This window comes from Alligator sinensis, unplaced genomic scaffold (assembly GCF_000455745.1).
Source record: "Alligator sinensis unplaced genomic scaffold, ASM45574v1 scaffold574_1, whole genome shotgun sequence".
NCBI lineage: Eukaryota > Metazoa > Chordata > Crocodylia > Alligatoridae > Alligator > Alligator sinensis.
Window position 1 is genome coordinate 605693 of NW_005842106.1, and position 15270 is coordinate 620962.

General features: G+C 39.5%; 1 protein-coding gene across 1 annotated transcript in view; it reads right to left on the minus strand.

Annotated features, from left to right (window-relative positions):
- Window positions 1–4824: 4824 nt before the first annotated feature.
- The window catches only part of WASL (Wiskott-Aldrich syndrome like), a 74000-nt gene continuing 63554 nt past the window's right edge, over window positions 4825–15270 (minus strand). Inside the window, exons 11-13 of the mRNA XM_006024523.2 lie at window positions 11294–11811; window positions 7923–8031; window positions 4825–7557 (exon numbers count right to left, since the gene is read on the minus strand). Coding sequence (XP_006024585.2) covers window positions 7496–7557; window positions 7923–8031; window positions 11294–11811 — 689 coding nt within the window. The 3' untranslated portion in view covers window positions 4825–7495. The remainder of the gene's footprint in view (window positions 7558–7922; window positions 8032–11293; window positions 11812–15270) is intronic.

The window sequence follows — 15270 nt, forward strand, 5'->3', positions numbered from 1 at the left end:
GTAACTGGGGCTTCTGGGGCATGCAGGGCAGCACAGTGGGCCTTCTACGGGAGGAGGCTCCTACTGTCCACACAGTAGTGGTGGCAGAGGAGAGGGGACTCATGCTATCTGATGGCAAGGGTCCTGGAGAGGGGTGGGGAGCCCTGCAGCATATAACCATGGTAGCACATAGCCTGCAGCCTCTCAGAACTTGAACAGTCCTGTTAAAAGTGATGAACAATCTAGAGCTGGAGTGGCCAACTTGCAGCATGGGTACTACAAGTAGCATGGGCAGCCTCTACATGTGACACATGGCAGGTTGGGGAGGGGTTGGGGAGTGCTATTTTATATCATTTTTATCCAAATTTATAGGTAGTGCTATTTTATATCATTTTTATCCAAATTTAATTTTTGGAGGGTTTTGACTTGCTTTCTCTTGAAGCAAATAACTGTTTCAGGAAGCTTAATGACAACTAATGATCCCAGTATTGGACCTAGGAAGGCACTTGAAAACACCACAGTTGAGCACAAATGCACACCAATACAGAAGTATACATACAAGCTTTTGAAAAAGTACTGGTTAAGTAGCATTAGACTTTTGCCTTTAATTTATTAAAAGCTGGAGAAAGTTAAGGGAAATCTGCTTTGAAAACCTCCAAAATACTGCAGTATTGTTATTATAGGAAATTATGTTCTCTTTCAACTTCTATTGAATCAATGCCCCATTCAGGAAGTAGTGGCAAAAATCAACTATCGAAATACCTTTTTAACACATCACTCTTCATTATTCCTTCTTGCCCTTTATGTTATCTTAGTAAGGGCCAACCTTTCTGGCAAGCATTGCTCAAAGAAGACCCCCATCTTCTCTCAGTGCCACTACAACCTCTTTCTCTGCCTAATCTGTTCTATTTTCTACTGTATCCTATCTACTGGTGTGCTGCTTGTACCTTCCCCTAATCAGCAGCATGCCAAGCACAGGGGCTGCTTGTGCCACAAGCTGGCCACCTTTTCTAGCTCAACTGCAGTTCAGCAAGTAATTTTCTATCCACAATTTCAGCTACATACAGCATGAAGATTACAAACTGTTACATAATACTGGACTGAGTAGTTGTAAAGCTGGCAGATTACGATTAATATGGCTGCCTTTTTAGGAATAATTTACTTCATCTCTGTATCTAACGTGAGAGAAGTGTTTTGGAATAAAGTATTGGTGTGAATGCTTTACAGTGCTGTACACCCTGGTCACATTTCTCATTCTGAAATTATAAACCCCATGCTACATCTCTTTCACTGCCTCTACAAGAGAAAAATGGAATTAAATTCTAGTATTTTAATTTAGTTTATACTATTCTATAAGATTATCAAAGAAGCCCTCAAGAAATGCTTACACAGCTCAAATTGTAACTTTAGTCTCCAAACTGTTTGAATTGAGAGCATCCGAAGAGGCAGCATATTTGCTCAAATCCAAGATGAGTATTTTTCCCCTTCAGTGAGCATGGAGAAAAAACAAGCTTCCTCTTGGATTCAAGTGCCAGAACTTAGGCTCTGCGCTGGGCCTGAAGATGCTATTGCTGTTGGGAGTCAGCAGCCATGGAGTCATCAATAGTGCAGTGAGTGTGGGTCAGGGACCAGAGCTAGGGACTGGGTGGCAGCAGGGGTTCAGGACTGAGTAGTGGATGTCCCAGGTATACTCTGTTGCATCCCCTGACCCGCATGCTTTTGATCCCCTGCATCAAGTAGTGCATGTGCAGGCTCATTCCCCAACATGCTTCTCTTCCATCCCCTGACCCATGTTGCTGCCAATTGGACAGTTGTGCGGGTTAGGGCATGTGGCAGGACCATGCATAGGGGAAATCAGGCAGCAGCATACGTAGATGATGGGGGTGCAATTGGTGGAAGGCAGGGTGGGACAGGTGGTAGAGGTGCAGGATTGGGGGGGCAAGTGGGAGGGGGTCAAAATGCAAGGGTCAGATTGCCTCCTTTCCCTCTTGTAGCTGGAGACAAATTTCAGATGACCCACGATAGATTATATACATGGAAAATTATAACAAGAATATAATTTTTCATATATACAATTTAATTATGGGGGGGCGGGGGGAAGTCATGTTAAATTCAGTCTTCTTGGATACTGGTAAATATCTGGGTGGTAGCAATGAATTCTCTTTATACTTGAGAAGTAACTGCTTCCCTGAGCAATATCATTTCTACATACCACTTTGGGATTTATGCACAATAGGGGTTTTGAATAAGAATCTTCAGTATTTAAATAATTGTTACAGCATTATGAGAGTTAAAAGCTCTTTAAAAAAACAAAACAAACCCCCCAAACATTGACTAAACTTTGCAACTTGCTGATGAAGTGGGTAGAATTACAAGTGAGCAGAAGGTGTAAATTACCCAAGGCTACATAGGAACTGAAGACTGTAAGGGGCTTCCTGGATCACATCATCTGCTCCTCTGCATCACAGACATTCATATAATAAACAATTTAGCGAGAAAGGAACCACTGTGCTCCCCTGCCCTGCATATTATAGATCAATGATTCTAAAGTAATGTGCCAAGAGATACTTTTAAGGGTGCTGCATAGTATAAACACTGTTAGGTGTGCAAAACACTTATACAATTCACAGGATAAACCCAGAGATTTCAAATAGGAATCCATAGTGTCAAGAAATTCTAACCTTTCATGGTTTTTCTGAATTCTCTACCACAGATAAATTGCTCTATTATTTCTCTGTCGTCAAAAAATGAGCAGAAGCTAAGAGCCAATATTTTCTAAGAGGTGCTTCAGTTTAATGCAGTTGAGAACCACTGCCACAGAGACAAATAAATCTACAATCTGCCACAAAACAAGGCCAGGAGAGAAACAAAGGTCTCATCCAGGCCACTGCAACATCAAGGCATTTGCGTCAGAGTGATGCTGTAGCCATAATGGTCCAGGAAGTATGCGAGAGGCAAAGCTTTTTTTTTTTTTTTTTTTTTGTGGGTGTTAGTTTTTGTTGGACAAACTAACTTTATGAACGGGGTAAAGTTAAACAAGCTTTCGAATGCAAGGTCACCTGTCTCGCATTCAAAATCTTGTCCAACTTTACCTCAGTCATGAAGTTGGTCCAATAAAAGCTGTCACCTACAAACCCCCCTGCCTCTTGGCTAAAATAGCTTAGATGATGCCAAGGAGGCCATAGATTCCTAAGAAGCAGACCCATGCCCTAGGCTGCAATGCAAAGCAAAAAACAAACAAAAAACACCTGCAATGATCTGGAAAAAAAAATCCTTCTTGACCCAAAACTGGTAATTAGTTTAACTCTTAAGTGTGTGTAGAAGACAGCAGCCAAGCATTCAAGAGTTTTCTCAAAAGCATTTGAAGCACCATTCCATATAAGCCAACATGGGCCAAGGGTAGAGCAGAATCCGGGCATCTTAGATCTACCACTCCTCTTGCTCTTACTATGTCATTCTGCCATCTCTAAGTGTCCATAGAATATGGATTCACTCTATATAGAAAGAGAACTCCAACTGTTCTCAATCTTTTGACAACGTAGCAGTAAAATAAACTTTATCTTTGAATCTTTGATTATAAGCAGCCAACACTCAATGTAGCTATATTTAGACAACTGTTGATTATATTGGAAGGTAGTGTGTGCACTGAGGGCAGAATTTATGTCTTCTACTGTTTAGTGAAGAATGGTCTTCAGAAGCTTCCTACTTAACTATATGAACATGCTTAGATATACAGATGTTTAAAAGCTGGATTGATACCCGTTTCACAACCACATTTAATAAAAAGTTACAATTCCCATTCTATTCTCTATTAACATATTCTATTTTCTTCCTCTCCTCTCCTGCCCTCCAGAGGTGGGGAGAAGAAGTCAAAGATACTCTGTTTAAAGTAAGTATACCTTAATTCAGTTTGTCATGCTATAACATGACAATGTCCTATTGAGAAAAGAAAGCCCCACACTCCCCTAAGCCATGGTCTGCTATACTATAAATAAAGCAATTTATCACCAAACTTGAACTATGGGCACTTTAACCAGACCAGGAATTCCTCCAATGATAAGATAAAGGCTGTTGCAATGAACAGTCCACAATAAAAAAACAACCCTCCCCCCCACCAATGCATTTCACTTGTGAAAGTATCTCGATAAACATTAATTCAAAATAAATTACCTTTTGAAGGATGTTTTTTGTGCAGTATGTCTAGTGAACAGAAAAAAAAATTACCACACATATCTTTCAAATATGTAAGTTAACCCACTGAAAAGCTGAACTAACTTTGCCTTGTACCGGGATGAAAACTAACAATCTCTCAATTTAGCAACGGTGATGTTTAGATTATAACAAAGACAGCAATACTTTGCAATCATAGGAGAGTAAGAAAACAACATATAGCTCACACTAAGTCCCAACCCTGTTTTATCCTCTACTGGGTAAGAAGTGATCCTGCAACATTACATACAACTCAAGTATTACACATACAATATTTCTGATAAAAGCTCAAACGGTTGGTGTTCAGTTAAGCATGTTTACTAGGCAGGCCACAATTGTTTGACCTTGAAATGTTAATGTATTATTTCACTTGCCTGTAGCAGCAGTTGTTTCCAGGGGAGTTGCTGCGCAGCTGTCAGATTTACCAGAAACACAGGGTGTTACAGTGAGTAAGAATGTGTTTATTCAGTGGCACAATCCAACTTTCCAGAGAGATTTGAGGGCACTATTTAGTGCTTTGTGGTCCTAGCTCAACAACTGAGCTTACTTTCAAAGTATGTAATCAACAAGTAGGGCTATTTCAAAACTGTGCTGAAGTTAATGCTTAAAAACAAAAACCAACACTGCTTTCCACTATTTGGGTCAAATTAATTTTATTATGCTCCGTGATGAATTGCCACCAGTGCAACATCCTATTCACTGTACAGTTCAAAAATTCACATACTAAAAATTTCAGTTTGATAACTGGAAAACTGAATGATTGAGAAGTTCTTACGTACAAATAAATGGCTAGCTGATACTGTCTATGCACATATAGTGTCAAGATACAAAAGCCTCATGCTAGTATGTTAATTGCTAAGGCTACTTGGACACAGTAATTTAACTGGAGTATATATGAGAGGCCTTCATTACAATGTTTAGCGATAGTGAATCAATGCCATGAAACACTATCTTCTGCCCACAGTGCAAGTGGTGGAGTGCTGAAACATGCAGCCATGGCTATTTTAGCTTAATTGCAATTGCAGTCTTCATGCCTGGGTTTAACCACACACACACTGTTTTTAAGCAAATATTAATTTGGACTTTGTGCAATAAAACAGATATACTTCTTGTACAGAAAAATCAAAGTCAAATGCCACCTTTGGCCAATGAAGAAACCGTTCTTCAAAATATACAGTGTTTAACTTCCCCAGCTCTTGCAACATGGGGAATTGGGATTCCCTGTTTGTTTGTTTGTTTAATGTAATTATACAACAGAGACTTTGTTACATTGGGTACAGAAATCCCAACTCCTGAAGCATAGGGGTTAAACAGTTCCTAATAAGCAGTGTGTTAGGAGAGCATCTGGGACTCATCCACTTAACTTTAAATGCCCTTTTGCTATAAAAATAAAGGAGATGCCAGAAGTTATATCAAAGCCATAAAACTATTTAATTTGTGCACAAACTCTTAAACCCACTGGATGTTTAGTTCCCCCAGGGCTCACCCACATTCAGCTCACAATGCTCAAGTCACTACAGCAGCAAAGCTAGTAGAATGTGAACATTACTGCAAGAAAATAAAACAACTCAGAAGTTTCCCCAAGTTATATGTGCTTAAATTAATCTTGGAAGGAAGTTAGCATTGTTTGAATAATTTAACTACTGCCTTACAACTCACACCACTTTTCAGCAAGTCAACCTTTTAAATTCCTTTCTTCTCACATGACTAGAGACTCAATCAATAAAGACTAGATTATAACTGGGTTAGAAATCCAAGCCACATCATGCAGGTCCAGCCTGGCAAGATCAGGCCAACACTGGGTTTCAGTCAATACAATTCTGGATAACTTAAGTTTAGTGTGATACCTTGACTACAGTCAAAGACTGAAGATACTATATTTTAACTATACTCCAAATATGACTGACTTAACTAAACACTCTGCATCGGTGAAATAATGTGGTTCTTTAAAATAAAGATGTTTCTACCTGAAATTTACTGTAGGTACAGTAATTAGTGCTGCAGACATTAAATACCCATCCTAGAGCAGATTAGTGTATTTTAATAGGCAGGCACTCCAATTTTTACCACACTATTAAGTACATATTCATTACAATTGTGCAAGTTGTGAAATAAGAGATCCATCCTCCAATCACTTATTCAAATACTATTTCTGTGAATAGGGTCTTGATCTTTCCCCACAAGTCTTGATCTTAAAGCCAACATAAGAAGCCAAAACTATTGCAATAATGTTCAGTACACATTTTAACTGTATATTCTGATTTATAGACTTTCCACTTTTTTGATGTAGGACTGGTGTCTAGTATTTATGTACCATAACCCATAAAGACTGAAAAATAACACCACTTAAGTTTATTTTATTAGTACACGAATGCCCTACACATTTTAAAATGAATTTAAACATTATTGAAGCAAGCATTAAATGCAGCCCTTCAGCCCAAAACCACATAAAATTGATTTTAAAAATAAATCAAATGACTATAGCAACTGGCAGCTTACAGTACAGCTCCAGCAATTTAAACTGTTTCTCTTTCCAAATGATGATAGCTGGCAGTAAGGAATCAGCTGGTTTGCTTCAAACATGCCTTCACCACTGCTATATTACAAAACCATTTTGTTTAACCTCAGGTGGAGAGATCCCTAATTAAAGCATTCAAATATCACTGCTGTCCAATAGTAGACAATATTGCTACATTATGGATAAGTTATTGATTTTCATAACTAGCTATGTATTTTTGTAGTGGTTTTGTTTTATGTAAAGCATATTGCTGAGATCTGAACTGGAAGGATGTAACGTATTGAAAACCGTGTAATATTATAATCAACCTTAACATTCATGTACTAGAGTATTTGAAATGTAGGGGCTAAATAAACTAAGAGCTGCATCATTTAAAGAATGTAGTGCTACACTAGTTTTTAATAAGAAAAATTTAGATACAGAAAAAAGTAGGGTATGAAAATAGTGTCTTCCTTCTTGCATTATAACTAAATTACATTAAGGTTTTTGTCAGTCTCACTTATTACATTTAAACTCCCTTTTTGATGGAATGGAAAAATATTCACATGTATATGATCATCCAGATGTAAACTTGCACACATTAATAGGGAGTAGCTTTGTAGAGGATTTTGACAAACCTTTACAGATTAAATGAGGTATTGCACAGATTAATAAAAAAGCAAAAGGCAACAAAAATATACAGCAAATTGGTAGAACATTTACATGATAATTTTACAGAATCCATAGACAGAAAGTAGTGTTTAGTATTTCAATCACCTTAAAAATATATATATAATATATAATATATGATCAATCATCCCATTCGTCATCATCCTCAAAATCTTCTTCTTCATCTTCCTCCTCATCTTCATCTAGGAGAAAAGAGCAATGGTCATTTTCACGTACAGAATTAACATGTTAAAAGGCTTTACTGTACCCACCATGTTCCTTTGTATGCCACATGCCCCCGGAGAAGACATTCACCTTGTTTATGAAAAAAAAGATTTTCCCAGAGTTCTGACAACACAGAGCAGAAAATCTTCAGCTCCCTTGCCCTTCCTTTTCTGCTCAGAACTAGTTTTAACCCATTCACAGTTGAACTGTCTGCAGCTTTGGCTGCTCAGCTAAAAGCTGAAACTGTAGCTGCTGCAGAAGACTGGACTCCATGGACAGATGGAAGAGTCCAGTTCATGTAACACTTAAACATGACAGCCCTAAGGGCCTTCCACAGACTCACCAGAAGAATGAATGGCTTTGCTCCTTTTCTGCATAACTTCCATTAATGCACCCACAATTCCTGAGGTGGGTGCAGGAGTGGGTGGCGCAGTCTCTTGGCCATCAGATACCTTGAAGTAAGAATTAAATACTATGATAAAGATTATCTATTTTGCTAAATATATTTCCAGAGATATCTTTTTACAAAACAGAAAATATTTTGTTCAATTATGAGAACATGGATATTAACTGGAACTACAGTCTCCATTTTTAGCACAAGCTGTATCCAAGGAAAAAAGAGCTTCACAAAATCCCTTATTCTGATTAGATTTTCTCCCCTCTTTTTTGCCAGAGAATACAATTAGGCACCGAATACTCAGATTTGGACAGAGCATGATTAAGCACTAAACCTCAACTCAGTGAAACTTATTCTCATCAGAAATAGCCTTCATGCATGAAGGAAAGCTCCTTATGATATTTTAATAGGGAGGGCTTTTTGGTTACATAATAGCCTATGCTACAGATAACAGAACAGCCATTAAACATTTTTTGCTATAGATTGTTGACCAGGTTGAATGTGGATAGATAATCCCTAACTGGGAGAGAGAAGTTTGGAGACTGCAAACATGTACCAACAAGTCTATTTATAAGTCACTGTACTTTTGCAGGGTGCTTGTAGAAAGCAAGACCTGCCCTCTGTCCTAAAATAAAAATCACCAGAAAAACCTAGAATCAGGAGCATGCGTGCATATCTGTATGTGTATAGGGGGAAGGGGGGGAGGGGAGATTTAAAAGAATGTTATACAAATGTTATCCTATCAACAAATAACGAATGTGGTTTGTTTGTTTTTTAAACCTGAGACTGTGGGAAGCTAAAGGAGGGAAGTGGCCAGGAGTAAATTTTGTGGAGTAATCCAATAGAGCCAGAATGCCTACTACACTGAAAGAGGGATGTCATCAAGTGCAAGGAACAGAGAAAAAATTAAGCAAAAAAGGTCAGAATGGGAGATAGGAGGATGGGAGAAGTGTAGTCCAAAACTATGTACACCAGCAATATGAGATAACTTGAAAGCTGTAACAAGCTATGAGAATATGGAATCTAAACAGGGAGACAAGGAAGAAAGGGGGAAGTGTGGTAGAAAAGAAGAGTAGCTACAGAATACTGGAAAGGGGAATGAGGAAATCTAAAAGGAAGAGGAAGTTATAGTACAGGAGGCAAAAAAGAGATTAAGTCCTACACTTAAGATGAAGGCTAAAAGGAACTTCCTTGGCTTCAGGTTTAAGTCACTCTTATAAAAGTTTATATGCTTTTAAATTCAGGTTGTGTTTTAAAAACTTGCATAGAATCTTCTTTTCTCCTTTCCCTGCAAAAAGCCAGATTTCAGAGCAAGGGAATTCAGAGTTAAGCTCTCAAACAGCTTTAATTCTGCCCCTTCAGTGATTCATCTTCATTACCTTCATCACTACTGAGCAAGCCTTTTCAAGTTTACAGTAAGTCTACAGCCATTTGGTATCTTAGAATTGGAATGTGTAGTTTTTCAGTGGAGCTTCTGAAGTGTGACCTAAACTATTAGTAAGCAAATGATTTTATATGCAAAAAGGATGCTTCCTCACTACAGCAATCTAGTTCAAGTATCAAGCCATGCCTAAATCCCATCTAAGATCTGTGGTAATCGAGACCAGCGCTGGGGGAACATTTAAACTCTACATTCCAGGGCAGACTAAATCATTATGTGTACGTAAAACATACTTAAGTTATATGAACAGCACTGAGTTCGGTAAAAAACACAGCACCTTCAGTTACTCTCAACAGAAAGCAGAGCAGGAGTGGTTGTTCTCAACTAGCTATTTGTAACTAACCATAACTTACCAATTTTTTTAAGGTTGTAAAAAAAAATCAAAAAACTAAATCAGACTAAAAAGCTACCCACCCCCAAACAAAAACTTTAATACCATCATAGCCACCACTCCATAATCTATCAATTTAAGAAATACTGTAAAACTGTTCTTAATTTTTTCTTTTTCTTCTTTTTTGCAACTTATATTTCCCCTCCTCCCCCATACACTTTAGAACAGTGGTTCCAAGCAGTGGTGGCACTCTGGGGTGCCTCAAGATCTTTTCAAGGGTGCCGCAGTGTTAGGTGTGCTAACATGATTTGCAGATAAACCTAGGGATTTCACAGAGGAATCCATTGTTAAAAAACAAAACACAACAAAACAAGTCATTTTGCCCTGTTGTGATCTTTTTGAATTCTTTGCAACAGAAAAATTGTTCTGTCATTCTGCTGTAGTCAAAACGGGTGGAAATTAAGAGCTGGCATTTTGAAGGGTGCCTCAAGTTTAAAAATGCTGAAAACCACTGCTGTGGATATTAGGAAAAAATAAGCAGACATCCTAAATCAGTCAGTTTCCATTCTGTTGGCAATTAGGATGTAGAAAAAAAAATCTAATTCCCTCCTACAACATTCCCGCTGAAACACATTCCTTGCACTTGTACTGAAAACCTCACTAAGCATGTCAACATACCAATACTGTTTATGGACACTCCCTGAAAAGGTCACCGCTGCCTGACATACCATTTTGGCATTACTGTTCCAGCATTTCATATGCTTCAGAACTCAGATGTAAAGCCATAAGCATGGAACTATACAAGGTACCTGTACTAGATCATTCCTACACATCACATTTTAATTTGATTTCAAAATGGAATCCAGCAAAAGCATCGGAGGAGTTATCCAACTGTTACTGTTTACACAAGTATAATTTTAAGAATAATGTTAGACTTGCCTCAAAATTAAAGGAAAAAAAATCTTGGAAGGGCCTAAGTTATTGCATATGGGAAACCACACTTGTAGCCACTTACAAAAGGAACGGGGAGCTGCTAGTGCTCAGGATTGTGCAGAAGCTGTGACATCTGAATGAGTCTACAGTAATACAGGTATAGCAAAACCACTCCAACTTTGAGCTTATTTCCTTCATGGTCCAAATTAAGCCAATTTGGCTCACTTGTATTCATAGATTCATACACATTAGAGCTGGAAGGGACCTTGAAGATCATTGAGTCCAGCCCCCTGCCCCAGGGGCAGGAAGTCAGCTAGGGTCAAAGGATCCCAAGGCTCATTGCTACAGGCTTATACAGATGTAACAGTTATGTGCTCCCAGTGCACTTCTGCACCCACTGTCTATACCCCTGTATTGTAGCCAGAGTCCTCTTTAAGGAGTTCTGAGGTAAAAGCAAAAAATGTCAGTCCTATGTGGAAAAGAAGAATCAGCTTTAACTCCAGTACGGTGCAGCCATTCATAATGTTAAATGACATGTGGCTTATAATATGCTCAAAAATGAAGGGAAGATCCAATTTTGGGGACTGAGATGCAAAGAACGGCATTACTTACAGACTTCAGCTGTATGCCCTGTCGTATCTGGTCTAACAGTGCATCTCTTCCTGAGCAGGACACTGGTCGACTGTTCTGTTCTACTTTCTTTAATTGGGCACCTTCTCTTATTTGATCTAAGAGTGCTGCTTTGCTTCCTGCAGGAACTGGAAGTTGATGATCAGCCTCTGAAGCGAGGCCTGGTGGTGGAGGAGGACCCGGAGGGGGCGGTGGTGGAGGAGGTGGTGGGGGTACATATGACCCACTTGCTGGAGGTGGTGGCGGAGGAGGAGGGCCAGATGGTGCAGATGATGAATGCACTGGAGGTGGAGGAGGATACATCCTATTTGGAGGAGGTGGGGGCACTGCTGCACCTGGTCTAGATGGAGGTGGGGGCGGCGGTGCTGCTGTGGGAGCTCTTGAAGGAGGTGGAGGTGGAGCCCCTCTTCCTCTGGCAGGAGGAGGAGGGGGACCTGAGCTATGTGGAGGCGGTGGTGGAGGTGGTCCTCCCCTGGATGGAGGTGGTGGTGGAGGTGGTGCTGAAACAGAGCAAATAAGATAAGAGTATAAAACTAGACACTACACAAAAGTCTTTCAACTAAGTCATTCCAACTAAGATGCACAGAAATAAAGAATAAAAGGCAACAAAGCCCAAGCCACCGCTTTGCCTCGTCTTTTACAAGCATCTCTGTGCCTATACAAGATTATATCTCTCTTCTTGCACTAGGAACAGATATTGCATTTGTCCCTGGACAAGTTGTGCTTATGTCTGTTTTGGAACAGAAATATCCCAGGATCAGCATGTATACACATTGCCCTTATAATCACAGTTTAGTGAGCAGTTCAATGCACTGCTACTTTTCTGCCATTGATTCAATAATGTAATCCCAGGTAACCATTCATATGCAACATCCCAGGATAAACTGTTAGTACTTCTTATCCTGTGAACCATCTAAGGATTTATCCCAGGCCAAATGCAACATCTGTTTGCAGCCTTGAAGTCCGGAGCGAAATATGCTGAAGTTGGTGTTCTTTCTTTCCTTCCTTCTAGCAAATTGGTAATGGTAATAAGTACTGAACAGTATTTGTAAAAAGAAAAACAAAATACAAACCTAACTTAGGCCTGTGCGAATAGGGAAGTATTCTATTCAGATTCGGCTGATTTGGAGGGCAGTGATTCGATGACAAGATTCGGATCACTGTCCCGAATCGGCGTTGGAAGATTTGGTGCCGATTCTGAGATTCAGCCATAGACTATAATAGGGAATCACTGATTTATAACTTTGTAATTTTTTGGCAGATTTGGATGAAAACAGCAGGGACAGTAACCCCTTCTGAGGGCATGAAACCTGCCAAGTTTCAAGGAGATAGGTGCAGGGGTTTATAGGAAACTGAACCCCAAGCCCCTGAAAGCAAAACTCATGACATGTGACTTTGTGTGTGTGTGTGTGTGTGTGTGTGTGTGTGTGTGTGTTAAAGTGCAGCAGGATGAAACTAGCACGGATGGTAGCCTGTAACAGGGGCCTTCCCAGTGCTCAAGCAGCAACAGCTCAAAAAAGGGACAGAAAGGCTGTAGACAGAGGCATATGTGCTGTTTCTACATCTCTCCCCCAGAGCACTAATTGGAAGGGGACTCAGGGATAGATCACAGTCACTGGCCAGCTACAGATGTCAGTCTTTCCCCGCCCGCTCCCCCTCCCTCTTCTCAGTTTCTATTCCCCTGAAAGACTGCCTTCCAAATCCATTTGGAGGGAGTTTTTTGATCTCCCAATTCAATTCAGATTTGGTGATTCGTTCTCCAAATCGGGCCGAAACTTCTCTGAATCAAATTGGCGACCAAAGCTTCGCACACCCCTACTGACTGGCGTCTTGATGAATGGCTTTTATTGTCCTGGGGTAGAAATGTCCCCAAATAAACACTATATGTTTTGCATAGAAAAATGTTTAAGAAGTTAATACAACTTTACAAGGAAACAGATGAACTTTTTTTTTGCTAACTTTTCCACAGGATCTCAGTGGATCCGAGAATCATGATTCTGAGTGGTGCTCAACTGAACAGACTGCAGTTGCCCTCTTTGGGTACAGGTGGCCAGCGTATCACCATATGCATTTGCCTGTCAGTAAGAGTTCCATATAAATCTCTCTACAGGCTGAACCTAGCACAATCTTCTCCAATGCATCTCCAGTCCAACTTTTCTATATGGCCTGCATTCTGCACAGGTCAGTGCTTCTGGTGCTGGTGTTGCCAAATCTTGTGGGGTGCACTGTGGTGCTACAAGACATCTCAGGAGGTGGTCTATGGTTTATTTCTCCTGACAAACATGCTGGTTGGTTGTGTAGAGGCCCCATGATTTCATGAGCAAGTTGCATTTACCAAGACCCACTCTCAATTTGTTCAGGCTCTGCCATGTGCGCCATTTGTAACTGGAGCCAGACGCTAACTCCTCATGGTGGGTAATGCGTCGCTAGCTGCATTCAACAGCTTTGTTGCCTAGTTTCTCCCACTCTTTTTGCAAGAGGGCAGTTCTAGCCGATTATGGTAACGTGGTCAATGGTATGATAGAGGACAAAAAGTTATTTCTCAATGAGATACAATGGTGCACTGGTTGCTGTCCATATAGCAGGCTGCATGATAGGTATCTCCCCATGGTGCATCCTAGGCAACTTCTAGAGGGTCATCTCTTAGAAGGCCAAATCTATTAACCACTCCAAACACCAACCTGGCACAAGGATATGGTACTTCCAGCATCCAAAGACAGAATTGTATTGCAGGCACAACTGCTTTGAAAAGTTTAATTCAAAGTTGAGAAGACTTTAAAAACGCTTTAGCTACTAAATACTGAAGTAGCTGTAGTTCATTATTATTCTTTGCATACTTCTATCCTTCCTCCCTTGCTTCCCCTTTCGTTCCTTATACTTTGTGATAGACATATATACATGCCAATCTGAAATACATGCAACTGATATATATGTGTTTCAGGTTGCAATTGGAACCCCCCCCCAATAAAACAGTTTAAAATAAAATATAATAAAGAGTTCTACATAATTTTCCTGATTACTGGAAAAAATAGGTAACTTGGCCATAATTCAAAGTTTGCATATCAGCAAAAGTTTGCTGCAGATTACCTGACCAAATATAAAGTTTCTAACTTGGAAAGATGCCATGTGTATTACTTAGATGCAAATCTAGACAGCAAAAAACAAAACAAAAACAAAAACCTCAAGCCATATCTCAGACATAGTGGAACAACTACTTTCACTGCCGTAGAAATATAGTTTAATAGGCCATATATGACTAATTTGCATGAAAAGTAAGCAATATGCTAAATGAAAGTTCCATTTGACCAATAGAGTAGTTGAATGCTTTATGGATTTTCACAACCATAAAACTATGAGACAGTCATTTCACACTAGAAAAAGAACAACAAAATATTTTGGAATTCTCCAAAGAAGCCACCTCCTACACTCCAAGCCAAGAAAAAAATGAAGACTATTTGAAAGGTTCTATGAATCTAGCATCTATGAATCTATGGAAGAATTAGAAAAAAAAATCATATTTGAGTAGGTGATAGCAATAGCTAAAGTTGAGTAAAGAGCAATGACAGCTTTGCTAAAAAACAATCAGTCCCAGTCCAAAGAAAAACTCATTAAAAATTACTTCTAATTTAAGATAAATTTAAGCCTTATTTCAAGCATCATGTCAGGCCTAATACTTTCTATAAGCACAGAGAATCTTGCAATAAACATAGCAAATGAAAAATTGTAAAAAGGCTATGTTTCAGGAAAAACCCACAAAAGGCACTTCAAACTGCAGTCAAGAATAAACATTATATATTTTGTAGCTTTAGATAAAAGCATGGAACTAGGGGTGCACCAATAAAGATTTTCTTGGCCGATACCGATGGCCAATTATTAAGCAGTCATAGTGGCTAATACCCATCTGATAGCCAATTTACAGGAAAGCAGCCGGCAGCTTGGAAAACCGTGTCTGGATGGTA